Here is a 27,338-nt window from a genome sequence, read left to right as displayed (position 1 = left end):
AGCCCCCCTTCCTCCCCCAGGACCTCTGTGCTGCACATACAGAAGCTGCCTGGAGGTACAAGGTTGAGTTTGGGATCATGGAACGGGAGTTTTGAAGACAGGAAAGGGGCCCACTGGGCACAGCCCTGCCATCTGGGTGGAAGGTGATGCTTGGCACGCACCGGAGATGGCCGCTGAAACTCGGTGAGGGAAAAAACAGGGAAATCGGTGAGGGCAGCAGCTTGAGTGGAGGAGCGTGCGTGTGAAGCGATCCAAGAGCTGTAATCCCGTCAAAGATCCAAGAGCTCTAATCCTGTCAAAGGTCCCTACGTAAGCCTGATAACCGTTATGTGTACCAGCAAGAACCCCCGAGTTAGCTGGGGGGGGGCGGTCTTCTATGCTGGTGGGGAGCTGCAGCGTGCACATAAAGCATTGCCCTACGCTTAAACCTCTCCCACCGGGGCTCCACACCGCGCCTGAACCCGACAGAGCCGGACTGACCGGCTCTGAGGGAGCAGCAGGGCGGGAAGCGTGAGGGGAACATGACAGATTTACACCCCACACCCCCCCATCAGAGACCGGGACCGGCCCCCGCCAAGTCTGGGCGGGAAGGGGAGCGCCGCAGTGCGCATGCGCGGCGCCGTTGGCGCCCGCCCAGCCGCCCCGGCGTGCCTCGCGCGCAGCCCGCGGGGCGGGCTCTCCTCACACAAAGGCGCAGGGCTGGGAAAATGGCGGCGACGGCGGCGGTAGCGGCGGCCACGGAAAGCGCCGGCGGCAAAATGGAGGAACCGGCGGCGGCCGCGGCTACGGCGGCGGCACCGCCACCACCTAACGGGGCAGGCAGTACGGGGGATGCGCCCCCCAAGAGGTAGGGTGGTCGTTTTGGGGCCGTGCTACCGCCTGGGCCTGTCGCGCCGCATGCGGCCTCTCCGCGCCGCGGGCCTGGCCTCAGCCGGGCCGGGGTCGGGGCCGGGGCCGGGGCCGCCGCGCAGCCGGGGCGGGGCTGTCGGTAGGGCCGGGACTAGGGGGGGAGGGGGGGGCGGAGCCGCTTCTGGGGCCAGGGCCGCCGTTCGCCTCCAGACGCGCCCCGGGAACCCGGGCGGGGCCTACCCGGTGCGGCGCCGAGAGTGGAGGGCGCGGAGCCGCCCCGGGAGGGCGCGTCCGGGGTCTCCCGTCGTCGGAGGTCGGAGCGGGGAAGGAGCTGGTGCCTCGTCCTGGGGGCCCGCTGTATGGCGGCCAGGGAGATGCTGGAGATCTTGGCCTGTCCCGCTTAGGAAGTGTTTCTGCGGGGCCTTAGTGGACAACTCAAAGCCTCCCAGAGCGGTGTAGGGTGTGCCAGCGGGGTGGGTTTTCATGTTCTAAGCTAATTGCTTTTTGTTCTGTAATAGCTAAGCTCTCCTCGGGCAATCATCTCTTGTACTGCTGCGATATTTGGAGCAGAGTGTGCGCTGCTTCATGGTTGATGATTTGCCTGTGGAATGGCTTAGGAACACGAGAGACAAATGCTGTGTGAGCTTGAAGGTGACGCCAGGCACTAAGTAAGGGTTGTGTGTCTGATGTCAATGGAATGTTATAGAAATTAAAAAAAAAACAAACCACCCCAACAAGTGTAGGGGTTACAATTCTAGGTCTGCAAAATTGGGGAAGATGAGCAGAAAAAGCCTGAAGTGCTTGTCCTTTTCCTATGTTAATGCTAACCTCATTTTGCAAAATTTCATAGTTAGCAAAGCTTTTTTTAATACCAAATCTGTGGCATAAAGAGCACATTTTTTTCAGTTAATTTTTGGCCCTGGGCCTTAAATGCTGTGGAGATAAGAATCAGCATTTTGAACCTGATGTTCTGTGAGTAATGTTTCAGACTTGAGGTCAGATTTATCTGCTGTTCCTGAGGTGTGTTCCATAGTTGTGTGTCAGGCTGCTGGTTGCTGCAGGCTGTTACACCCGGGCATGTTGCGTATCTGAAGTGTGACCCAGAGCTTACCGATCTTAATAAGAGGCCAGCTTGATGGTCTGTAGTTAATTGGTGATAATATGGGTATGGTGAGGAGATGGCAGTGTGTCTCGGTTTGAAAAAAAAATGCTTTTACCTGCCTCTGCTGCCTGAGTTTGTGGATTGTGTTTCACATGACTGGGAAGGCAGTCGCCTTTCCAAGTGTCACTGTTTGGGAAAAATGTCTATATTGATTTTTTTTCCAACACAAAATTGTTGAACTGTGCTTATGGCAACTGAAAAAATACTGACATACACAACTCTTTCTGCCTTCTTCCTGCCAGGTGGAAACAGGCATGCCTGTTTAGGAGGAGAGGTAGCCCTGATCCCAGAGGGTGGGGACCCCGGTGTCACCATGGCACACGATACAGTGACATGTAATATGTTCGCCAGAGCTAGGGAAGGATCTCCCTATCATCTTTTCTCCTCCTCCTGTTGAGTAGTTGGTACTTGGAGGATGTTCATGTCTTGTCTTGGATTCTGTTTACACCTCAAAGCTTGCTCTTGGCGACTGTAGCAGAGCTAATATGTAATCAGTAATCTGTCTTGTATGAGGAGACAATTTATTCCTGGAAGTATAAGTAGAGATGTCTGCTTTCTTCCGATTTCTTTTCCCCTGGCCCCCTTTATATTTGGAGTTTCTCCAGAGAGCTTATCTTTTTACCTAGGTGCAATTTTGTTTGTAATATCAAGCTCCGTGTAGCGAAGCTAACATGTCTACTTTGATAATGCCAGCGTCCATGTGAGTGTATTTTCAGTGTCCTTGGGAGGTGGGAAGGGGGATCTGCTTCTACTGGATTTTGATTCTTGCTGTGTTTAGTGATTTTTGGTACACTTGTTGGGTCTAGGTGGCACGTTTATGAAATCTTGCAGAGGAATGTGCACAATCATCTGTTTCTTTGGAGGAAATAAGAGCTTTCTTTTCAGTTCCTCCTTCTACACACATCACAAACAGGAGAATTTTTCTTTCAGTCTTGATGAAGCGTTTCAGTTCTGTAACCCAAGGAAAAAAAGAGTAGATAAGATATCTTCTGAAAATAACTACTTAAATGCACTGTAGATCTTGGGTTAGCCTTGGTGTAAATGGATCACAGTTACACAGAGTCGTTCCGTATTGGGATGGGCAAAGCTGCTCTGGGAATTTCATCTCACTTGCCCTTCCAACTTAGGGATGCTCACAGGCATGGTGTGTTTCGGAGGTGATATGGGGCTCGTTCCTTCCTGCTGTGTAGAACTCCCTTAAAAGAAGCCCTAAATGCTCAGTTGTTTTCACACTTGGTAAGCACATCTTTTAAGTGATCTCTGGTAAGCACATCTTTTAAGTGATCTCTGTGGACATGTACCTGCCTGTTCTTGTCCTTTTGGTGTGTCAAACCCATGGAGGTGGTGTCTGAAATCCTGCAAAAGAAAAAAAAAAGTTGCAGCTGAAGTAGTTTTCTTGATGTTTCTTTTGACCTGGCTGGATTTTGTTTTGCTGAATGTGATAAGGAGTATGTTCTAGGCTAGTGCTTGTCTTTAATGGCAGGTACTGTGGCTTGTCTGAACTCTTTACAGGTATATCAAAGCTTGAGGTATTTGAAGCTGACATGGGAGCCTTAAATGCGGAATTGCAAAAAATGTCTGCATCATACTGCATTATTTTGAAGCATGTTATACAGCAGTTCAACCCAGGGGGAATGTAAATAGTTCCAGTTTGAGGGATAACCATAAAAAACTGGGTGTAGCTTTTAACACCAGCACTAAATTTTGTGTTATTTCTTCAGCCAAACAGAAGTTAAGGTGTTAGAAGGATTGTCCTATTTTGAATCTATTTTTGGGTTTTTAATTACTTCATTATTCAAGAAGCTTTAAAAAAGTTCAGTGAGGGAAGGTCTAAAAACTTCACTTTTTGGTGAAATAAATATTGTACAGAACTAAAGAACACTTATTTTATAGACCTCTTTTCCAGCATATTACATGGAGAACCTGTGCCTCTTTCAACCTGAAGTGATACATGATGGCCATGCTTAGAGCCAAGTTCTGTCTGTATCCATAAAGTATAATATCTTTGTGTGTTTGCTTGTAATGTATCCTTGTGGCTGCAAAAGGGTGGGCTGCTATGTGATAAAAATGGGAAACCCACTCAAATATAAAACCTGACGTGTGCATACTTGTTTCTTCCCTCCCCCTGCAGGCTGTTGTATCTGTTCAGTGATTGAAATGGTTCTAAAGGAATGGGCAGTGTTGATGCAGAAGTGTGTTTATATCAGAGCCAGAATTTCTGATATGGCTTGGACTTTCCAGGGCTATATAGGTCTTAAGTTGAGCAAAAGCTCAGTGTATGTACAGATAAGTTTTAGAAACTTTACCAGCTTTTTTGACTAATGTGTTCTCATGAATTATTTCTAAAGATGTATTTCTGCATCTTCTCAACCAGCACAAAGTGAGCAAGGAGATTAATTGGATTAGTTAAAGGAAACCATGTTAGGCTGAGGCTGAAGTGTTTAACTCTCCTGTTTTTTTAAATACTGTTATTCAGTGGCATTTGTGTCCTCTTAAGACCTGATGGCCATCTAGGTTGGTTGAGAAATAGTCTTAAATTCTAATTTTTAAATTTTTGACCCATTAGAGCGGATATCCTGAAATAGTTAAAAGAACTATTCAGTACGTTTGTTGGAATGCACAGAGGCTTTGAATTTGTGTTGTCCAAAGACTGTATTAATTGGACGAGGAAAAAAAAGTGTTTTGAGGCAAGAGTCATTGACCTGAGTGTTTAGTAAGATACAGGATTATTTTGCTAAAATTCTTCTAGCTAAGACTACAAATGTGGTGGGTCAGTATATTTTTTGACTTAAAGGTGTTTAAGCAGTATAGTGTGCTAAGGAGGAAATAGGGTGGACATCTGGTCTGGAGCATCACGAGGAGATAGAGGGAGGCTTGGTCGGCTTTAAAGAGATTTAGCTTATGAAATCAAAAACTTTGATTACATTGGATTTATGTGGGAGAAAATAGTGGGTCTTCGTGACATAAGTTGTCTGCTGTTAGGAAATCTTTGTTACAATATGCTGTGTAGCAACTGGTACCATGTGTATCAGCTTTGGTTGAAAGGTGTACAGTTTTACAAATAATGTGAATGGATGACACTTTGCAAGTTTTGATTTAGTTTTAAGAATGTAACAAGTTATGTTCCAAGAGGTGGTATGACACTGATCAAATGCTAGAGTAGTTAATGTGTGTGATTATCTTTCTTTGCTTGCAGTGAAGGTGAACGACCAAGCCAAAATGAAAAAAGAAAAGAGAAAAGTGTCAAAAGAGGAGGAAATCGCTTTGAGCCATATGCTAATCCTGCTAAAAGATACCGAGCTTTTATTACAAATATTCCGTTTGATGTGAAGTGGCAGTCTCTGAAAGACCTGGTCAAAGAGAAAGGTAATGTACAACTCAGGTGGCCAAGTGATGTCTGTCATCTTACTTGTGGCTGACTTTGTAAACTTAAGAGTTGAAGTTCTGGGTGGACTTAGTGACATGAGTTTTGTAAAAAGTCTTCTTGAAGCCTTTTTGGGTGTTGCACAACATCTGCTCCCTGGCAGCCTTCCAGATGGCTAGTTCCTTTGTAGGCATGTTGGCATATAGCTAATAGTGCTTCATCGGAGATTTCAAAGAGTATTTTTCTTAGGGGGGGAAAATACAAGGCTTTTATCAGATTTTAGCCTTGACATGCAACAAATCTTTCTGAAGTATTTTCATGTCTTTTGGACAATAAAGGTAGTTATTTACTGCTGATCTGGTGTGTGCATATATAGCTGTGTCCCCAAACATTGTAGTGATTTGTGCTTAGATAAAGATCCATGCTGCCATTTGATAGTAGTAAAATGTATTTAAGGGTGACCTGCAAAAAAGAAAAATCGGGTTTGTGCTTTGGCATGTGCTGCAACACAGTCAGGACTTTGGAAATAATGTTCATGGTGTTTCCCCCTACCTCACTTCTATTTAACTGTCCCATGTCAATGGGAGCCGCCTTAGTTTGTTGACTGTAGCATCTTCATCTATTGAAGAAGATGAAGAACTTGAGCTGACTACTCTCAGGTAGTGACAAGTCTAAATGTAGCGTTATTTCTTTAAGCTGATGCCCAACTTACTAGTTTTCAAGTCGCCTTGGAAATGCAGCGGAGTGGCAAGAAAATACTTGGCTTCTCCATCATTAAAATGTCTCAAAACAAGTTAAGAGTAACGAGTACAACCATTCCTCCTGTGGGTCACTTCTAAAATACATAGCCTCAGTCATAAATGTCTCTCAAAATCGTGATCAGTGTTCACTTGTGTTTGAACTAGGTAAGGAATGATAGTTAATGTGTTCACAAGGTGTGGCCTAATGAATGGGAAAACAAATTTCCAAAGGGTTTCAAAATGTTTGTCTTTGGAGGCAAAATAGAACTGAGTCTGCGTAACGAACTTCAGGACTATAAGCCCTGCGAAGCTTCCATAATTAGAGGCTGTGAAACGATGATGCTTGAGATTTAGCAATGGTTTTCTGTAATATGAAGAATTACAGTCTGAAAGGCTGCTTTAACAGGCCCTAATTATGAATGGTCCCTTGCCTTAAACTATGCTTTCCCTTTGCTACACAAGATACATTGGTTAATAGGAGTATCTGTATGTGTAGATGTCTAATTTTAAGTACTATGTTGAATTCCGTTCCAAGTGTCTTGTGGTTTCTCTCCAGTTCACGTGGATGGAAAAGTCCGGTGTGAGATTGTTTCCTGCCTTGCTGTTCAGCTGCTCATTCCAGCAGATACTCCTAGGGGAACATTGAAACCTCTCCATTCTGTCTGCAGGGCTTGTTATGCTAAATATTGAGAAGCGTTGTTCTTGGTTTTTGGGACTGCTTGTTAAAATACAACAGTTTAGATCTGCTGTGTAGTTGCGATTCGTTCTAATTAGTCACTGACTTCTACCAAATTGGTGCTCTTGTGCTGTGCTTGAACTTGCTCAATCGGTACTTCTTGATACAAGGCATAGTAGTTCCAAGAACCAGGAATGTGACGTGGAAAAATCTAAACGTTAGAATTCTTGGTTTGTAAGTGTAAGAATTACAGGCCAAATGTTCAAGGTTTTGGGAGCATGTGAAACAGATCTGTACACAAAGGGTAAACGTAGGCGTTTCATGACTGCTCCATCGCTTGGCAGTTGTGAAGACTTAAGCTGTTAGCAGCAATGGCATAGCAGGTTGCTGAACGTAGGAGGAGTTCACCTCAATCGGCTGTTTCGCGTCAGTAAGTATGGTTTAGGAGACATGGGCTTTGAGGTCTGCTCATATTTCTGCAACCTGGTTTTTCAGATGCGTACAGTCTTCTAAAGGTGACATCTCTCTTAAGAGTAATGCCTTGGTTCAGTCATTTCAGTGTATTTGTTGGTGAAACTCAATTACAGGTATGCAGTATGACATAGTTATTAATGAAATTAAAAAATGTTCTTGTTTGAAACTCCCTTGTATTGGCTGACAAACACAAGGTTCTACTAAACTGATGTAATCAGCATTGATAACTGGCAATTGGTGAATGGCTTCAGGAGAACAATGAGGCAGCAGTTCTTCAGCATGTAAGTGGAGTCTTAATGTAAACGTGAATGAATGCTAAACAACTGTCTTAATCTGTCCCCCAACAAATGGCTCTGTTTTAGGGAGAAAAACGGTAGTGCTTCATGGCAGCTGGCATAAGTGAGGTGGTACCATGTGATAAAAAAGAATTTGTGTTTGAATTTGAGATATCTTCTGATTCCTTTAAGAAATACAGAATTTTGTATTTTAAACCTTTTTCCTGACCAGAGTAGCAAGATGGCATACAATACCAGGAGAAAGGTTAGCCATAAAATGAGGCAATAATTATGTTCTGCTCTTTGCAAAGTCAGGAGCAGTTGCAGTCATGGCCACGTTCATGTCACGTTGGAAGATTCCAGGACACCCCAGAGACTGTTTGTATTAGCATGGTTGTACCCACATTTACATAAGGCAGAGCTGTAGCAGGCATGCTTACCTCTTCATATCAAAATCTGGATGTGTGCACAGATGTGAGGAAAAGAAGAAATGAAGCTTTCCCAGCTTAAACTTTCTGTGAAGAACAGCAGCTGCTAAACTTCATGTGCTGCCTTCTTTCTTGCTCCATCTCCAGAAATGTTTGGAATCTTTGTGGCCTGCTAAAGATGTAACTCCTGCCCTCTTGCTGTTGTACGTAGTCTCAGATGTTAGTACCGGTCCCAGATGTTAATACTGGTGAGCACTTTTGTTACTTTGGTACTAATAGCTGTTACTCCAGTGCCTGAAGACAGCTGTTGCTGGAGAGTCCCCTGGGTTTCAGTGCCTGAGATTCTGTCGCGTTGTGCTTGTAGACTGAAGTTTTAGGTGGGCAAAGAGGAAGGGATGAATAAGCAACGCGGAAATGCTGTTCCACATCTGACTTGTTCTCCCTTACTTTCAGTAGATGTGCTAATAAGTTGCTCTATTTTCATTGGCCTTAACCATTTTTTGAAGGAGGCACTGTCCTTCATCAGTGGCTGCAATGGTCTTTTTCACTCCCTCTTTCCTGCCTGGGCTCTACAGAGCCAAAATTACCCATGGTTTTTTTCTGGGTTTTCTCATGCAAAAGTGAGATGTCTCTTCCCCTACTGTGAAAGAATAGCTTGCGAACTCTTCTCTGTTTATACTTTGGAAAGAATGTTTTCCTCCTCCCCTTTTAACTAAAGCTTTGTACACGTATAAAGTGTGTTTCTCTTCCGTCTCCCCAGCCCAAGCACCCCATGTAACTTTTTAGGGGTTGCCTGTCATCAGCTTTAAACTGTAAATGAAGGAGGAGCTGTGACCAGTTCTGAATTTCTTTATGCTGGAAGTATTAGGCTTTTGATGGCAGGGTTCTCTTGCATCAGTCACATTGCTTGCAGTTCTTTACTTCAGAAGATGATGGAACATCTGTATAGTTTTGGTAATGTCTTGAGAGTCTTCCTTCTCTAAGTATTTACTTTTGACCCTGTAGGCCAAAGAAATAGCTGTGATATAAAGCATTTACCCCCTTTTCAGTGTCTCTGCTGCTTCTCTTGCTGAGACTTGCCTCTCTGCACCTTTCACGCCTTTCAGAGCTTCTTGGTTTGTCACTAACTGTTAAAATCATATTGCCCAACTTTAGAATCTTCAAAGTTGACATCTATGTCTGAGCTTGTTATCTTAGTGACTTCCCAGATATGTCTTTAGGGCTAGGTGAATCCATCTGAGCCATGCCTCAGGCCACCATATGGACGTACTTATCTGAGCTTCCTGAACAGTCATTGGAGAGTATCTGAATGCTGACAGACCAACCTGACAGACCAGCCTGGCTTGAACATCTTAATTTTCTGTATAGATAACTTTGGGAAGTGGATATAAAGTTTGAGGAGAAAAAAAAAAGACTACAATGATTACTGGAGATTACTTTGGTTTGTATTTCTGGTTATTACAATGATTTCTGCTTGCTTTAGGAAACGCTGAGTTTCTGAACTTTCTCAAGTGTGAGTTTTAAAAAATAAATCAGTCTGCTCTAAGTTAAGTCTTAAAGACACTATGGGGTACACGTTCCTTAATTATACTTGCATTTACTTAGAGCTAGTATTTTCTGCAAGTTTTATCTCCCTTTGGAGGCTGGTTCGGTAATAACCTTGAGTTCCTTAAGTAACAGTCTCTTGTGCTTGAGTGAAATTTCTTCACTTGTGAATATAGGATATGTTTCCTGATATAAGCCAACTGTTCTCTAGCAGAAAGAAAATCTGCCTGCATCACTGTGCATTTCTTTTGCCCTCTGAAGCAGGTTTAGTACAGGAGTATCTGCTGTTGGTACTTTTCCATGGCTTAATTGCCTATATGCTATCGTAGGCTACCCTTGTCTGCTAATGCTGCTTTATCCCCAGTGCCTGATGTTCAGGTATCTGTGACTTGGAACCTAGAAAAAAGTCAAATGTGACCCAGCATAGGTTCTTAAAAAAAAAAAAGTTTCCTTTTCCAGCCTCAAACAATAGTCTCCTGGAAGAAGTGTCATGTTGAATCGTTTTACATGTTTTTCAGGTGAAAAAAATGCATTGTTACTGCAGTTGTTCTGTACTCTTGACTTGGTGTCTTGGATACTGAGCTGTTAGGCTATTTGTGTCGTTCCCCTCCCCCTGCTTTTTTTTAATTTGGCTATTCAGGAAGTTCAGATGTCCTTTGAAGGAAAACAGCTACTTCAAGATGTATATTTAATTTTTAATATAGGTGTCTATAAGGCTTGAATGTGAAGCATTGAGCAAAATTGGCATGTACTAGATTTTCTAAGTGACAAAAAATTGCTGCTGTGATAGACTCCTGGAAATCTTGTGGTTCAGAGGTCAGAGATTTGTTAAAAGAGTAAATGTTAAATCATATTTAATATGTTATGTTCAAGCTTGGCAAACTTCTTTGGAAGTGTTTGTGTGGATCTGAAGTAAGAATTGTAGCTGAATTTGATTAGTGGTTGGGAGAGGAGGGTCCTCAATCCAGGGCTCAGTAGTGTTACTAGGAGCAAAGTTGCAGACTTCTAACCTGTGACTTCTGGCCTCTGTGAAATGGAGTGGTTTTGTATTGTAGGTAATCTGGGAATTTGTTGTCTTCCTACATAAATTGTTGAATCACATTTGCATTCTTGATCAAAGTTTGGTTGGACTCTGGCTGCTGCTGTTGAGATGGATGGCTTCAGAATGTCTTGGTAATGCTGAATATTTGAACGTGCTACACGGCCACCATATACCACCAAGGACTAGTCCAGGAGGACTGTTGACAGTGCAGTCCCTTTTGTTACACAGGCTGTGGAAACAATTCCATGTATACTACATGATCTCACACTGTTCAGATTACAGGATGGAATTCATTTGTTAGACTTTATTTCAAGAAGTACTGTTTAAATAGTGAAGCTATGGATAGTAATCGAACACTCTGATCTGCCCTGTCCCTTTCAAAGGGACTTGCTTGTTAGCCTCTACCAATCTCAAACACTGTCCTCATAAAAACGTGAATGGATCAGTTTGTTTATTCTGTCTAGCTAACTGTTCTTTGGCTGGAATGCTGATATTGCTAATTTTTTTTTTTTGTTTTAAATAAGAAATGGAGATTAGAAGAAAAAGTAATGATTTCATTAAGCATTCCTTTTCTTCCAGCTTTGAGAGAGACTTTTCAAGATGTTTGTATTACATAATGACACTAGGTGTCTTATAAATGACTGGTCCTGTGGGAGGTCAGGCTGAATGCCTCTTCCTCTCTCTGTCCCTTGCTAAGAGGTAGACTCTTGGATGTGAGACTCCAGTTCCTTGCTCAAAGTATGCTATCAATATTCAGACTGGGTCATGGTTTCCCACAAAGACTGCTTTCTGCCTGTTGGATAATGCAACTTGGAGTCCTCCTATCTTAAACTTTAAAAACTAGGACTTGTAAAACCTGAAAGAAAAAGTAAAAAAATGTTTTCTTCGATTATTCTTCTGTATGCCAGTCACTTCAAAGGCAGCAGCCATTTCGGTAGTTGTATTCTGGAGGTACACGATATGGTTATGTGGTCATAAAAAGGCAATCCTAATCTTGTGAGGAAAGGTGCAGATGTAGTTTTCCAGTGCATTTTGCCTTATTGCTGTAGACAGTTTTGTCTTGAGAGCAAGTATAGAAGACTGTTTAATACTACTTATTGAAGCTAAAAAAAAAATGGACTTTATTTTATTGTGGCTTAATAAAAGGCTAAAAAACTGCTGAAACAAATAGTAGGCAGTCAGTGATCTCTTGGTCCAGGCTGACTCCCTTTTTGGAAGTTTGTCTTTAAATCCGGAGAAGAGAAATAACTGTTCAAGTTCTGGACTATGGAGACAAGATTGAATACTATGTAAAGTGAAGGAAACTTGTTCTTGCAGACTTTCCCATGGATTTGGATTGCCTCAAGTAATGAGTGGGTACTAAAGATCAAGGAAACTGATATTGTGGAAATAGCTGGCTTTTGAAGTGGAGGAAAATCAAGAACATGTTTAACTGTTTTAAGACTTTACTGCATACCTGTAATTGTCCAGTTTTGTGGTCTTAGAGAACATGGAGTGTTTCTGGGCTTTCTTATAAGGCAGAGGCTCCATACACGGTTGTTGATTGTTCTAAATTCCCATTGTTTTCTTGGCTTTTCTCCCTTGGTATATGTGTCGTCTGGAATCTGATTTGTAGTTGGTGAGGTAACATACGTGGAGCTCTTAATGGACGCTGAAGGAAAGTCAAGGGTAAGTGTTTGAGAGATTTCTTCTGTGGATTTTCTACATGACAAATGTAACTGTATGGTGGCGTGGAACGAAACGAAGTCAGGAAGGTAGAGAGTGTGTATGCTTAGTGGCTATAAAGTAGGATCGCTTAAAGCTTCTTTGGGGTGGGGAGGAGGTGGGATGGGGCCTTGTAAATAGTGTTAGGGTGGTCTTCCACTGTGTTCAGTTGGCGTTGGCTGTTTGAATGACCCATGGACCCTAGCAGTATGTATAGTGGTACGGAATATTAATGTAATACTTGTGTTTTGGAAAACGTCACTGTAGTGGTTTGCTGAATTTGTAAGGCCAGTGTGCAAAAGCAGGTTTTGTAAACTACACTTCCTGTGCCAGTAAACAGAAGTCAATTCCTAAATGTAAATGTATATTGCCTTCATAGGTACTTAAGTCCTTTAGTCCAGTGACAGTATCTTACAGGGAAAAAAAAAAAAAGGAGCATACTTAACTGTACTGAAGGATATGGATTTAGGGTGAGAGAATATGGCAAGGGTTTTGCTGTATGACAGAGAAGAACAGGTCACATGAAGCGTGTGGTATTTTTTTTCTTGGAGAATCGGGACTTAGTTCTGTTTGTTACAACTTCAGAAACTACAGTTTAATCCTGTTAACGCATAAGAAATTATATCTTATGGAATTCAAGTATTGAAGGCTTTATTGGGTAAGATTACATTTATTTTTGCTATTAGGGCTAACTAATGTGATTTGACTTTAAAAAAAAGAATTTTTTGTGTGTATTTTGTGCTTTTACTTACTTTATTTCTTCTTTCTTCCCTCCTCTCCTCCCTGTTACTCGCCTGTGAAATCATCTCATCAGGGATGCGCGTAAGTTCATTTACGAATTTATAGCAAGAAATGAGGAAACTCTTAAAAAATAAGCAATGTTCTTAGATGTCTTGTATCCCCACAGTGTTGTTGAATTCAAGATGGAAGAAAGCATGAAAAAGGCTGCAGAGGTTTTGAACAAGCATAGTCTTGGTGGAAGACCATTGAAAGTGAAAGAAGTAAGACGTGCATCTGTTCTTTCAGTATGTTGAATTTGAAGGTGAAGGGGTAGTTCTTAGTCAAGATTTGTGTCTGACTCATTTGCAGTTAAGAATAACTGACAAAAGCTAGAACTCATCAAATAGGATTAACAAAAGGCAGTCAACTTTTTTTTACCATCAGTATGTACTGCTGAACTTGAGTTTGAACATGATTATCAAGACTAAACTTGATTTAAAGAATAGGTGCTGATGGTAGCAATGCAGAACTTGGATGAAGCAAGAGTTTGGCTTTAACTGCAGGCATACTTGTTTAGTGATTTGAAGAAGAAACCTGCATAAGTGTTGTTTGTTCTTGACTGCCTTCCCTTTTAATTCTGCATCATAATGAATGTATTTTACAAAGAATTCCACAGAATAAGCTGTTTTCTGAAATACTTCAAAGATCTATTTCCATTTTAATGGCTTTGCTATTGTCAACCAGTATGACATGCTCAACTGTACCATGAGTTAATTCTTAACCATTGACAAGTTTAAAGTTTTGTTCTAGCAGTTTGGAACCTGTTGCTGCATTGAAAGTTCAGTTGAACAAAACCAAAAAGGGACCTACCCTAAGGCCAAGAGTCAATGCTAACACTGAAGTATTCGAGCTATGTTCTTGGCTAAGCAGGCTTCATATTCTGCTGTGCCCTGCCCACTTAATGGTGGGGGGTGAAAGATGTCTGCATAGGTAATAAGGTAGCAAATGTGTGCAGAAGGTCTTCCCTAGGTAACCTGCTTCTTGCTGTAGTCTGAGGAGCACTTGGGAAGAAGGATGGGGACAGCAAGTGGCAGCACTTCTCAGACCTGGCAGATTATGTAAATAGAGTTATGAATTCTGGGAGCAGCAGCCCTGGGTGCAAGCCATCTTCTGGCGCTATTGACTGCTCGCTACCCTTTGAAGGAAAGAAGAGGTGAAATGGAAGGTTAGAAAAACATAGTTGCACCTGGAAGTCATCAGGCACTGACTTTTCTGACAGGCCCTTGGAAGAAAAAGCTATTGAGAGTGGGCCACAGGCCACATCTGGGTCAGTTTTCCTGTTAATGATACACCATTGGCACTGAAGTCTGGTTGCCCTTTTGTATTAGTCCTTGAGAAGAGTTGGTCGTAATCTGCCCAGCTCTTTATGAAACTGCTGTCATACTTGAATATTTCTGCCTGTATGACAGATGACAATTTCAGTCTTGAGATTGGTGAAGAAGCATTTTACCAGTATTAGGGAATTTAGCAACATTTTCCTCAGCCAAGTGCCCCAGTCTGACTGTGTGGAATGAATTAAGTTAATGTGGATGGCCGTTAGCATAGGTTTTGCCAACAGTCTGGTATATGCCTCTCTGTGTCACTGCTGAGGAGCATGGAGGCGTTCAAGTGACATAATAAAAATCCTGTGGCAGATCTTTGCCTGATCAGAAGACTTTAGTTTGTATGACAACTGCTCCTGGCTTTCCGTTGGAGCTAATCTGGTTTTAAGCAATATCCTATTTAACAGTGAAATAGGAAATTTTAAATTGAGAAGTGACTTGTATTCACTTTAATGTGTTCTCCACCTCAGACTGCTATGATTTTCTGTAGCTGAAATAATAATGTGAAAGCTATCCTTTCTCCTGTTTTCAAAACATGCTATTGTTTAGTCTTAAAATTCAGATCAAGATTCAAATTAACTCAAATAGCTTTTATTTTTAAAGCATCTGTATTTCTGACTAATTCTATTTGACATTTCACTTTCTTCAGCAGTCTTGCAGTGCTGGTGCATTTTGCTCACTGAATACAGTGTGATGTTTCCAACCTAAGTAACCTAAGTTCACCTTGTATTGTGAAGGTGCTTACGTTCACTTTCAGTACAAAGTGAAGTGACAATAATTAATCTTATTTCCTTCCTTGAATTCTTCATCCTATGCTTCATGTTCTCTGGCATGTCTTAAAATCGTGAGATTATGTAGTAATAGGGGGATACATTAAAAGTTTTTTTTGGGTTAGAAAGCCAGTGTGTGTGTGTGGGGGTGGAAAGGATTGCCCAAACCAACGTTCGTGAAATTTTACACACTGTATCTTGTCTTGTAAAGAAGTCCCAAGTGCAAGGTGAATGAATGTTGCATTGTTCTGAAGATGCCAAGGGTTAATTGGCGTTTTGTCTTCCAAAACCTCTCCAATGCCATTTTGGGTTTATCAGTCTTTGGAACAGATGTAACTGTGAGGTTTATTGTTGGTACTGAGTAATAGAGAAACACTTTCAGAGCTGGGGGAAATGCATGAGTAGGAATACCTTGCTAATTTGAAGGGTGCTGACATATTGATTAAAAGAAAATAAATTAGTAGATGGCAATGAAATAGTTGGTGAAATAGTTGGCTGGAAACCTATAGGGAGCAGATAGCCCTCTATAAAGGGAAACCCCTTCCTCTTTTTACTGTTTTAGTCATGCCACTAAATCCCCACATGTTTAGTGGAGTCCAGAGGGAATGGAGTATGTTGTTTCTGTTTTTGCAGGATCCTGATGGTGAGCATGCCAGGAGAGCAATGCAGAAGGTCATGGCAGCAGCTGGTGGAATGGGTATTGGTCCAGGCCCGGGTGGCCCCGGCATGATCAATATCCCGCCTAGTATACTCAACAATCCCAACATACCCAATGAGATCATTCATGCCTTACAGGCAGGGAGACTTGGAAGCACTGTCTTTGTTGCAAATGTAAGTCCTGTGTAATCTGTGAACAGAATATCTGGGTCTTAACTGAGTTAAATGTAATTAATTAGAAGAAAAGCCTTAGACTTTCAACTCTATTCCAGTAAAACTGAGTAGTAACTTACTCTGTGGCTAGTCTTGTTGATTCTTTGTGCTAGTGAAGTTGTAAATTAAATGTCTATTAATTTGTTACGGTGTCTATTAATTTGTATTTTCCAACAAAGCCAAGAATGTTGCATTAAGCTCTAGCATTCTTTATGTTATTTAAATTTTATCCATCTCTGTGAAGACTCTTTGTTTCTTAAGATTGCTGTTACTGAGAAAGGAAACGTAAGAACACTAAAGCTGTCTTTTGATGGAAATCTTTCTCATGCTTCCAATATCACTTGTCTTCCAGTTGGATTACAAGGTTGGTTGGAAGAAACTGAAAGAAGTATTCAGCATGGCCGGTGTTGTGGTTCGGGCAGACATACTAGAAGATAAAGATGGCAAAAGTCGTGGGATTGGCACTGTCACTTTTGAGCAAGCTATAGAGGCTGTTCAGGCTATATGTATCCTTGAAGAGTAATGATGGTAAATAGTATGCAAATGACTTGGTAAACAAAGCAGGATGAAAATAGAAATTGTAGTATTACAAGTGAGACTATTGCCATGTCACAGAAAGTCAAGCCATTGCAGTTGATGGAAAACGTAAGGAAAACCGAAAAAGAGAAAAAAGTCCATCTTGAAAGAATTGTTGCTATTTGCTCGGAATTGTTAATAAAGTGGATTCTCTTTCTCACATGTGTTTCTAGCCCAAATAGTAAATTTCTGTCTTTAGGTTGTAGCTAGTATTAAAATGCAACTTCTGAGAAAAGTTTTGTCTTAAATTCCTGTGATGAAGGTAAGGGAGGAATGCAACAAGTCTGTTTGCAATGTAAGATGGCTTGACTTACATGTTCCTCTGTTGCCTTTATTCTTACACTGTGCAAGTGATGGTTTGCTACATAGCAATCAACAAAAACCAAACCAACCAACAACAAAGTACAGATACTACTGTGTGCATGATCTCTCTACTCATGGCTATGGTATGGAAAGGAGAAAAATATTCCCCCCCCCCCCCCCCCGAGTTTCTCTTTCTGTTTGAATGTTAATTCCATTCTGCATGTGCACCTAAAAAGTTGAGCCTTGTGGGAGCAAGACTTACAGAAATTTCACATGATTCACTAGCGTGGCATACTTAAAAATTTGGTTATTTGTTGATTTGGAAATGTTGAGAACTTTTGCATGTTTTCTTCTGTTTTAAATGGCTAAAGTTACTGATGAAACATTTCAACAGCTAGGCTGGTTTGGAGTCGCATGTTGAGTGATCTCTTAATGAACTCAGTCTTAACCAGAAGAGTATTGTTAACTCATGTTTTAATTTTAAAAAGCCATTCATTGAATATTCAGTTATTTGGATTTCAAAGCTTTTTAGCTTCAGAGAAGGCATGGGGACTTGTGATAATCTGTGAATGATAGTTTAAGAAGTGACCTGGAGAGGTGTGGTTTTCTGACTAGGATTTCGTACTCTGCATCAGATAGCACTTGAACCACACAAAGTCTTAAAGCTTTAAGTGCTTCAACAATGATCCTTAATGAAACAATAGCGATGTTTAATGGGCAGCTGCTGTTTGACAGACCAATGCATGTAAAAATGGTAAGTACGTTCAAATTCTTACTGCTCTTTGAACTGGTAATTGTGCTCCTGATTTTGGATGATGAGTGGTTTCAAGGTTGGGTTGAAATATGGCGGGCGAAGTGTGTGAGATGCCCAATTCCTAGTGCCAACTCATGCCATTGGGGAAGGTTGATTCTGATTATTTTGCTAAAAGACAATCATAAGTACAGTGAAGATTGCTTTAGGTTTAAGTTTGTGTGGTTTTAATGTAAAAAAAAAAGGGGGGGGGGGCAAGAAAGAATTTCTTTTCTTGCAAACTTTGATGTATTGAATTGTGTTTAGGACGAACGAGCCTTTCCGAAAGGAGACTTCTTTCCTCCAGAGCGACCCCAACAACTTCCTCGTAAGTCTCTCCTGCATGACTGAACATGTTTTATTTTTTTATTTTGCTGTTCAGCAACTGGGGTCCAATCCCAGCCCCAGTAAGACTCTGGTCCAAACTTTGGAAAGCTGGGATCCAAATGGTCTAAATAATATCAAAGAGGGAAATAGTAAAGAAGAGCTGCTCAGTCTTGTCTTTTTTTTTTTTTTTGGATACTTCTTTCAGCTCATAGCTAGAAGCTTCTCTTAAAACAGTATCCCATTCACATTCTCAAGGCTTCCAGATCTCTCAGTTGCAATTCAAAGACCCCCAATGCCTTGTAAAACTACTGTTAATAGTAGGATTTAATGGAAACATAATTAATCAGTCAAAAGGGAAACATGTGCCTCCTTTTACTTGATGGTATTCTGGGTATGTAATGTTTTTCCTTCAATTGAAAGGGCTAAATTGAGGACCTGAGAATCTTCCAGGCCTTCAAGTTTCTAAAGGGGATCTTATAAATATATATTGATACCTGAAGGGAGGATATAAAGAAGAGAGAGCCAGGCTGTTTTCAGTGGTGCCCAGTGACAGGGCAAGAGGCAGTAAACATAAACTGAAACACGGGAGACTCCATCTGAATATAAGGAGATGTTCCAGTACTCATTCACCCTCACAGTAACAACAGGTTGCCCAGAGAGCCTGTGGAGGAGTCTCCATCCTTGGAAATATTCAAAAGCTGTGTGGATCTGGTCCTGGGTAACCAGCTGTAGGTGACCCTGCTTGAGCCAGTGGGGTTGGAGCAGATGACCTCCAAAGGTCCCTTCCAACCTCAACCATGCTGTGATAAGATCCTAAAAGTATTGAACAGGAAGAGTCTAGGTTGGAAGGGAAGAGCTAGAGGTGGGAGAGCACAGGCTTAATTTGTTTAAATACAGCACAAATGTAAAGTGTGGCTGTTAACGTAATTCTGTTAATTCAGCCAGTTGCTGTTTTCTTGGGCATGGGAACCAAACCTGTTGTGTGCTGCTAACTTGCACAATTTTAGTGATCATCAATCCATCTATCCCTTAATTAGTTCAGTTTTCTGTGTATCTGTCAAAGCCTTATTTAGCAGCAGTATCATTCATGGTTGTTATTGCTGCCTTGACTTTCTATAATGGTATACCTCTTTTTCAAGAGAAAGTCACTGGATTCCAGTTTAATTATCTTTGTATAATACAAACTCAACAAATACTAATGGAAGCCTGTTTCTTGGCCTGTATTGGGGGGGGAGAGGGGTATCTTGTGTTGTTTTAAAACAAGATTCAACACTTCCTGTGTTTATTATGCTGAGCTGTAAATGAGGAAGTCCTCTTCTCATAGGCAAAGAATGCCATTAACCTGTTGTTTGATGCAAGTGCAAGCAGAGAACTTTTTCTTCCTGATTAACCATAAGGAAAATATGAGGGCTTTTTCTTCTTTCTTTGGACTGGGGAATCCTTAATTCATTTGGGTACAGGAAGATTCAAAATTATGCCTGGGAATGATATACTTTGTTTGCTCAGAGAAGAGGCTGGCTGTGTGCTCTGAATTCTATAGGTGGCTATCATAATGATAGGTTGAACTTTGTGGTTAAATTCTTACCTACAAGGGGAGAACCTTGGCAAAGGTGGAAATAAGCCATTTGTCAATCAAGGGTAATATTGTGCAAAGGTTAGAAGATCTTTATACTAAATTGCCCACTCTATTCTCCTTAGACTGAGGAGTTGCACAAAATAAGCAGTGTTCTAGCCAGTTATTTTTCAGGAGTCAGCTTAAAACAAACCAAACAAGCAAGTTTTCTCAGTAGTAAGATGGAAAATGGATTATGAGAAAAAATATTTGAGATAGTTTTTAGTATATTTCAAGACACATCTACTCTGGATTTACTATACACTTTCATGCTTTAAGTACACACCCCAAAGTGGGAACACAGCAAGCTTTTTGGAGAATGGAAGTCAATTACTTAAGAATAAAACTTGCTGTTTTGTCAAACTATGGAAAGAAGGCTTTTTTGATATCTGAATATTTTCTTCAGATGGTCTTGGTGGTATTGGCATGGGATTAGGACCTGGAGGTCAACCTATTGATGCAAATCATTTAAACAAAGGCATGGGAATGGGCAACATGGGACCTGGAGGTAAGAAGATTACTCCTATGCTTTTGTTTCATGAGAGCTTTAAGCTATGTAGAAGGTAGATAGCTTTGTTTTGCCTACACAAAAAGTTGAAGTGTTTAGGAGTGTTAAAGCCAAATGAGTTTTTGTTGAGCTAAATAATGAGCTTGATAATGGAAACTTGAATTTAACCAACTGCTCCATTTTTTTTCACTGTGGTCAAGGCACAGCTCTCATTTTCTGACTCTTGAGCATGAGCAGCAGACACTGCAAATATACATTAAACTTTTAAAACCATCTGTCACTTTTAACACTTATTAGTGGGCTTGCAAATCTTTGTTTAGGATATGTTTAAATAGCACAAGTTTTAAAGAGCCACCTAAAAAGTAGCACACATTCAGCTTTCAATTTATAAATGCCTATGGGTTTTTTCCCCTTTGCTGCTTTATTTTCTGAGAAGGAATGTTGCAATCTACTCAGAGTTTTGTCACTTGTAAGCTCTTCAGTCCAAACAATGGACGTGTTGTATGGTCTCTATTTCTACAGCCAGTCTAATGGCTGAACTTTTGTAGAATTACATCTGCTATATAAAGCTTTCTCTTTTATTTTGAGGAATGGGAATGGAAGGCATGGGCTTTGGAATGAATAAAATGGGAGGTAAGCTGTGTTTTTTGACATGTCTATAGCTTGGGCTTTCTGAAAGTCATGTAAATCTAGCCATATGTGTCTATCAGGCATTTGTGTTCTTGGAAATCGTCACCAATTTAGTAATAATTTGTTCCTTTTTGAGTATTAATAAAACTGCTGTAGGTCTATGGGGAAGGGTTAATACTTCAGATAAAACATGACCAATGTTTTTGTCATGTGACCTGTTAAAAGCTGCCCTTGGTTTAGGAGATACGGTGTGACAAAATTCTGACCAAATTTTGTTTTGTGAATCTGTAGTACAGGGTTGTCTTGGTGCCTGTGGAAATGTTCTGTGGAAGCAGCTTATGTGGGTGAAGTGTAGTGTTAAGTTGAAATGCATTGTTAAAGAATCCTTGAAAAATATTTTCTTTTAGGAATGGAAGGTCCTTTTGGTGGCATGGAAAACATTGGTCGCTTCCCAGCTGGAATGAACATGGGCAGAATGAGTGGTAGGCATTAGTTTTTTTTGTATATCCAACTCCTGGCTTGGGTTGTCTGAAAGTGTAACACTGGAGAGACTCTCTAGACTGGTCATTTTCATCTTCTCAGCTTTTATTGGACAAAACTTAAAGCTTATAGCTGACATGGTGTCTGCAAGTCACTCGTGGCCTCTGAGCTGCAGAAGACAAGTGATGCATTGAGGTTGTCTTGAAGGACTAGTTTAGAAAGAGATAAACTGTGCTCTATCTCTGTTCACCAGAAAGGCTTCTCCAGTGCAAAGTGGCTGCCTCAAATGTGTTTGTCCATATTGAGATGAATCCTGCTTTTTGTTGTTTTCTTGGTCTCAAGAAGACATGATAAAATGATCAGGAGAACATAATTAAAAACTTGCCTTGCTGTTGATCTTTAAAAATTATGCCTGTATTAAAACATTCTCTCAGGAGTCATTTAGACACCCTGAAGAACATATCAAACTTAATCTTTTCAGAGATGGATCGTGCCATGGGTGGAGGATTTGAAAGAGAATTTGGAAGAAATGAAATGGGAATGTCTCGTAGTTTTGGAGAGACCTTGGAGAGAGGAATAGGTAAGTATAATAAGCTAAGTACTTTTACTTCCTGCTTTTCGTAACTGAAAGGTACATAAAAACTGTGTGGTTTGTTATAACAAAACAGACTACGTTTTATATATATTTGCTGTAATAGTTTGGTTTTGATCAAACTCCTCAGAGCTGTACAGAAGGCAGGTGGATACACTAGTAGTGATCTGTGGGGCTGTGTAATTTCAGTTGTGACAGGAAACTGACAGTCTTAATACACTGCCTTGTGTCTTGAAACTTCATGCTGAACTCCAGTATATGTGTGTGGCAAAGAGGAAGGTTCTGAGTGATGCATGACCCAATCCTGTCACTAAAATGTAGTCTGTGGCCTAGACAGCAGGGAGGAAAACTATGGCGAAACCTTAATTGCCTTCCTCTCCTCCCAGACATTTTAGGAATCTGGTATAGACTCACACATGAGTTGCACAGTAAGGTGTTCTCTTCGGTCAACTCATGCAACACTAAAATTAGTGTTCTGTTGGTCTTTCCTTTTGAACCCCAGTGGGAAAAGGAAGACTATCAATGTAGCAAATAACTTGGTGTAAAATATTACTTGAACTGAGCAAGGATAGTGCAGTGCTGTTCTGTCTGTAACAGCTTTGAGATGGCAAAACGTATTAATCATGCTTTGTGGAAAGATTCAGAACTTGAACATTTTTAATGTCTTCTGTGAGCATCTGTTCCGTGTGTGTACAGCTTGATTCAGCCAGTTCCTGAGATTGCTCTGTTATTGCTGTGCTCTGTTAATTTTGATACAACCTAAGTTCATCTTTAAAGGAAGTGAAATGCAGTACACTGTTGCTGACACAATTCAGATGGCTCTATAAAAATTGGATCTTGTATTCAAGGAAAGGTGATCTTTTTTTATAAGTCATTAAAAAAAAAAAAAAAAGACAAAAATACCCTTACTTTAAAATTAAGGTTGCAAAGCAAATACAGCCTTCAAAAAAACTCAAAGCCTTTAAAGCAGCAATTCAGTTATGGTAACTCACTTTTATTTTTGTATATATATATAGCATAAGGCAATAAAAAATAGTTTTGAGGGAGATAATCTTTAAATAGATAAGCAATATTATGCATTAAAACACTCCGGAAAAAAGATTACTGACAGACTAGAAAAAAAATATTTTTAGACTGTCAGCTTTGCTGGCAGCTGTCCATTTTTTAAATGCTACTGGTAAGATACTGATTTTTTTGTTTTCACTGAAAACAAAGTCCTGCTTCTTCCTGCTGCCTGTATAACATTTAGCTTCCTAGCAAGTTGCCCAATGACTCTCTGGAAATATTGAGTACTTCATTACTGAAATAGTCCAAAACTGCAGAATTTCTAAAACAAAGCTGAACCCAAATATCTCAAAGTAGGCAGACTTCCCCCCTGGTTCCCAATTTACAGAATTAATTTTATTTGCTTAATGACTGAATCACAACACTTAATAAACAGGAGTTGGCTCTGCCTGCCTGCACAGGTTTAGACCTTTTCTGGGAGGCTAAAAACAAATGCACAAAGCTGCAGGCTTTCAGCTGAGGAAATACTAAATGTTCATTGCTGTTGTTTCTTCATTTAATAAAAAAAAAAGCCAACTTGCTTGCACAAGTATAAATGTCACGTAACCCCAAACCAGTCTGTGTTATTTGAGGTACTACTGAAGCTCAGAATACTGAAGCAGGATGAGTGCTGTTTGTAAATGTGGTTGCTTTGGTTTTCTTGGCTTATCTTAAGGTTGCGTAATCTTGCCTCTCATCATTAAATATATGTAGATAATTTAAGTATGCGCTTTGTTCAAGACTTTTTCCCCTCAAATAGGAATCAAACTGCAGTGCAAAACTTGATTTGATAGATAAGCTAAGATCCTTTGTACAACAGCAAAATAGCCTAAACTATAGGGGAGTGATCCTTTTACTGCGGGAACTCAAAAGATTGTAGCAGTGCCAGGACAACTAAGTCAAAAGATTTTACGTACCAGATATAGAAACCTTATTCTTGCTTGTGTTTTATGGCATAGGCAACCTTTTCATATTTCTTTCCACATTAAAAGGCCAAGCATGCTTGTGACTTTATAGTGGTCATTCTGCTGTGGTTCTTGTGTGGAATTTGCTGTCTTTTTCTTGGAGTTCTGGTGATGAGAGGGCTTTTAGATTTGGGCAAACTTTTCTTGTAAAAGTCTCTCCCTGGCTTGGCAGAAGGAATGTTTGAGTTGCGTGGCAAGGATGATGCGATTTCATTTCTCTTCCAAGCAATCTGTACTTGAACTGTAATTTCAGTTACTAAATGACTACTCTTGCTGTGTACTCCCCAGTGTACTGCACAGGGCAGCTAGCAGCTAAGATTATATTTAAAGTACTACTTTTGCCACCTAATCTTCTCCTAGGTTTGCATACTCCTTCAAAATTTTCTTCTTTGGGGTTATTTTTTTTTTGTTGTTTGGAAGGCTTTCTTTGTGCATACAGAAGTTAAGCTCCTTAGCTAATGGATAAACTTTTCTCCATCCCAGATGTAGTATGTGGTCTGACGAGATGACTGCCCCAGCTAAATTATGTGTTGTAGTTGTGCTGGTCTGTGTAATCAACAATAGCACTCTTCTTACTATCTGAAATAAAACTTTGCTACATACTGTGCAGCAACAGAGTGCACAGCTTGCAGTCGCTTTTCTGAGTAATGCTAGAGCTTAAAGCATTTCAGTAGTGTAAGGATGCACTACGTACGTTTGTCCCTGTATGACTACTGATAATCTGTGTTGTGTTCCAGGTGGTGGAAATGCCAGCATTCCTGGGATTGAGAGGATGGCACCTGGCATTGATCGTATGGGCTCGGGAATAGAAAGAATACCTTCCGGGATGGGGCATGGGATGGAGAGAGTAGGGTCAGAAATAGACAGGATGGGTCTTGTTTTAGATCGCATGAGCTCCAATGTGGAGCGAATGGGTTCAGGAATTGACCGAATGGCCCCTCTGGGCATAGATCACATCGCTCCTAACATCGAGAGGATGGGCCCAGCTATTGAGAGAATGGGTTCTGGCATAGAAAGAATGGGTTCTGGAATAGGCTTTGGTATCGAGAGAATGGGTGCTGCCATTGACCGCGTTGGCACCACTATGGACAGAATGGGATCAGGCGTAGAACGTATGGGTTCTGGCATGGATAGAATGGGTATAGGTATGGAGCGTATGGTCCCTGCTGGAATGGGAACTGGAATGGGTCAGGTGATAGAGAGAATGCCAGCTGGTTTGGATCGCATAGGTGCCACTCCTATGGAAAGAATAGGAATAGATCGTATGGGTGCTGCTAGCATGGAGAGAATGGGATTGGAGCGCATTGGAGCCACTAACATGGAAAGAATGGGTCCTGCTATGGGACAGGGCATGGGAGCAGGCATAGATCGAATGGGACTTGCAATGGGAAGCAATTTTGAAAGAACAATGGACATGGAACGTGGAAACTTTGCAGGCAATTTTGCAGGCTCCCTTGGAGGAACTGGAGGACCTGCAGCTGGGGTGGCCAGAAAAGCCTGTCAGATATTTGTGAGAAATGTGAGTAGCCTTCTTCCTACCTCTCCTTCACAGATCATGAAATTAATTGGTACTGACATGTTGATCTCATCTGTGCTCGGTTGACTTCAGTCAGAATATCTAATACTGGATGCTGCCAAAGGTGGAGTTAGGTAGGCTTTTGTGAGTTGAAGCCATTTCCTTAACAGGAGAAGAGCTCTCTTCATCTGTAAATGAAGATGGTGAACAATGGCTGTCCCAGGATGGAAAGCATGTTTTGAAGAGTTGGCAGGGCTTGCAAGTTGTTCAATGGATCCTCAGTAATGATCTGTTGTTTTTTCTTCACAGCTGCCTTTTGATTTTACATGGAAAATGCTGAAAGATAAATTTAATGAATGTGGTAAGTTACTTTATCACTGGTAATTAATCTGAGAATTGAGTATGAATTAAACAGTAAGTTGTGGCTCTGTATGTCCCTGACACTAGTATCTTAACTAAAATTTCACTCAGACTTACTGAAAAACTAGATCTCAACATTGACGAGTGGTGTGAGGATGTTTACTATTTCTGCTATACCAGCAAGAGTTCTGCAGTGTTGAAAAGAAAGAAATGCCTGGCTAGGTGATAACCCAGCTAACATGTGCTTTTTCTGAGCATTTGTTCCCTTTTCCATCTCAGGGGCTGGCTTTATCATGTGGATAGCCTCTCTGTAGTTGCAGAAAGAGATAGGAATAGAGATATGGAAGTCCTGAGAACTGCTGAAAAGCACCTGCACAGATTCTTTACATCTAAATGAGCATAGTTGTCTGGGAAAACTGTCCTTAAAAAAATAATGGAAAAAATTCTGAATTCAGCTACTGACTGTTGAGGTGGTTTTTTCATGGCAGAGGTTGCTGTGCCCAGACCTTGCTCCCCAATATCTTGTGCTGCTCATCTGATGGCAAAACCAAGTCCCAGCCTCATCAGTTATGATGTGAAGTGGGCGTTGACAAGTTGACAGGGCTTGTTAGCTTGTGCTTTGCACCATTCATCTACTTCTGGTGCCACTGCTTGACGGAGAATCAAGAGAACCAGTTTGAATGAATTAATCTCTTAAACTGAGAACACTTCTTTAAAACAATGACTTGGTAAAGTTGTGCTGCAGCTTTAAGTTTTAAAGTGATGGTACCTTCTAAAGGTATACTTTCTGTGGCTTAAGGTAGAGAACTATGATTTGAGAGAGACTTATGTGGTACCTGCTGGGTTAAACAAGACCCTCTCTTTTCTTTTTAAGGTCATGTGCTGTATGCTGATATCAAGATGGAGAATGGGAAATCTAAAGGATGTGGTGTGGTTAGATTTGAGTCCCCAGAAGTAGCTGAGCGAGCCTGCCGTATGATGAATGGGATACAGCTTCGTGGGAGGGAGATTGATGTGCGAATTGATAGAAATGCTTAAGTAGTTGCCTTTTTAACACTGATACCAGATTTTTTGAATTTGTATTTTTTCTTGTTAACCATTTTAATTTGACTGGATGTAAAGGTGTTAAAACAATTCAGTTGCTTTCTGGAGTAATTTTAATTACTTTTTTAACAAATGGATTTCCATTTTACTGTTTTTTGCATTGAAACTGCAATGTGCACAATCTTTTTTTGTAGTTGTGGCATCTTGTTGACATTACAGATGTAAACAGTACGACTTTGATAATAAATGCAAGTTAAAGATTTCAGTCACAGCATCCGTTACTGGCAGCACATCCTATGCTTGCAAAAATACCTGTAAACTGAGCTCAGTAAACTAGAATTTGTATTCTTTTGTGAAGTGTCAAGAATGTTCCTCTTGGTTGTTGGTTTATGAGAGTATGAACTGCTCTTTAAAATGATGCATTTGCGCAGTCGCATTAGTGTTCGAGTGTCTTTGGGGTGCAGGGGACTTCCCTTTCCTGTATCGGACCTAATTGATAACCGCTCTTAGCAAAAGGCTGGTAGCTTCATTTCTCTCCAGTGGCAATGCTGATTTAAAAAAAAAAAAAAAAAAAAAAATCAATAAAATAT

The 27,338-nt window shown here is 40.9% G+C and overlaps 1 protein-coding gene across 6 annotated transcripts; it reads left to right on the top strand.

Moving 5' to 3' along the window:
- Positions 1–672: 672 nt before the first annotated feature.
- On the top strand, positions 673–27,013 carry HNRNPM (heterogeneous nuclear ribonucleoprotein M). 6 transcript variants are annotated; one of them, XM_049807213.1, is made up of 16 exons: positions 673–847; positions 5,208–5,377; positions 12,171–13,081; positions 13,167–13,284; positions 15,765–15,962; positions 16,354–16,507; positions 17,585–17,634; positions 17,938–17,998; positions 20,016–20,117; positions 20,706–20,750; positions 21,155–21,229; positions 21,709–21,807; positions 24,566–24,619; positions 25,265–25,347; positions 25,654–25,705; positions 26,579–27,013. In XM_049807213.1, exons 4-16 carry the CDS (start codon positions 13,183–13,185, stop codon positions 26,740–26,742), a joined length of 1,239 nt encoding a protein of 412 aa, XP_049663170.1. In that variant the 5' UTR covers positions 673–847; positions 5,208–5,377; positions 12,171–13,081; positions 13,167–13,182; the 3' UTR covers positions 26,743–27,013. The 6 variants fall into 6 exon arrangements, with proteins under 6 accessions (XP_049663170.1, XP_049663164.1, XP_049663168.1 ...); XM_049807207.1 differs by having other exon boundaries at positions 675–847; positions 24,566–25,347; XM_049807210.1 differs by having other exon boundaries at positions 676–847; positions 13,167–13,260; positions 24,566–25,347.
- Positions 27,014–27,338: the final 325 nt, after the last annotated feature.

The sequence above is a fragment of the Accipiter gentilis genome, chromosome 8 (assembly GCF_929443795.1).
Source record: "Accipiter gentilis chromosome 8, bAccGen1.1, whole genome shotgun sequence".
In the NCBI taxonomy this organism is placed as follows: Eukaryota; Metazoa; Chordata; class Aves; order Accipitriformes; family Accipitridae; genus Astur; species Astur gentilis.
This window is presented reverse-complemented; position numbering and strand designations above follow the sequence as displayed.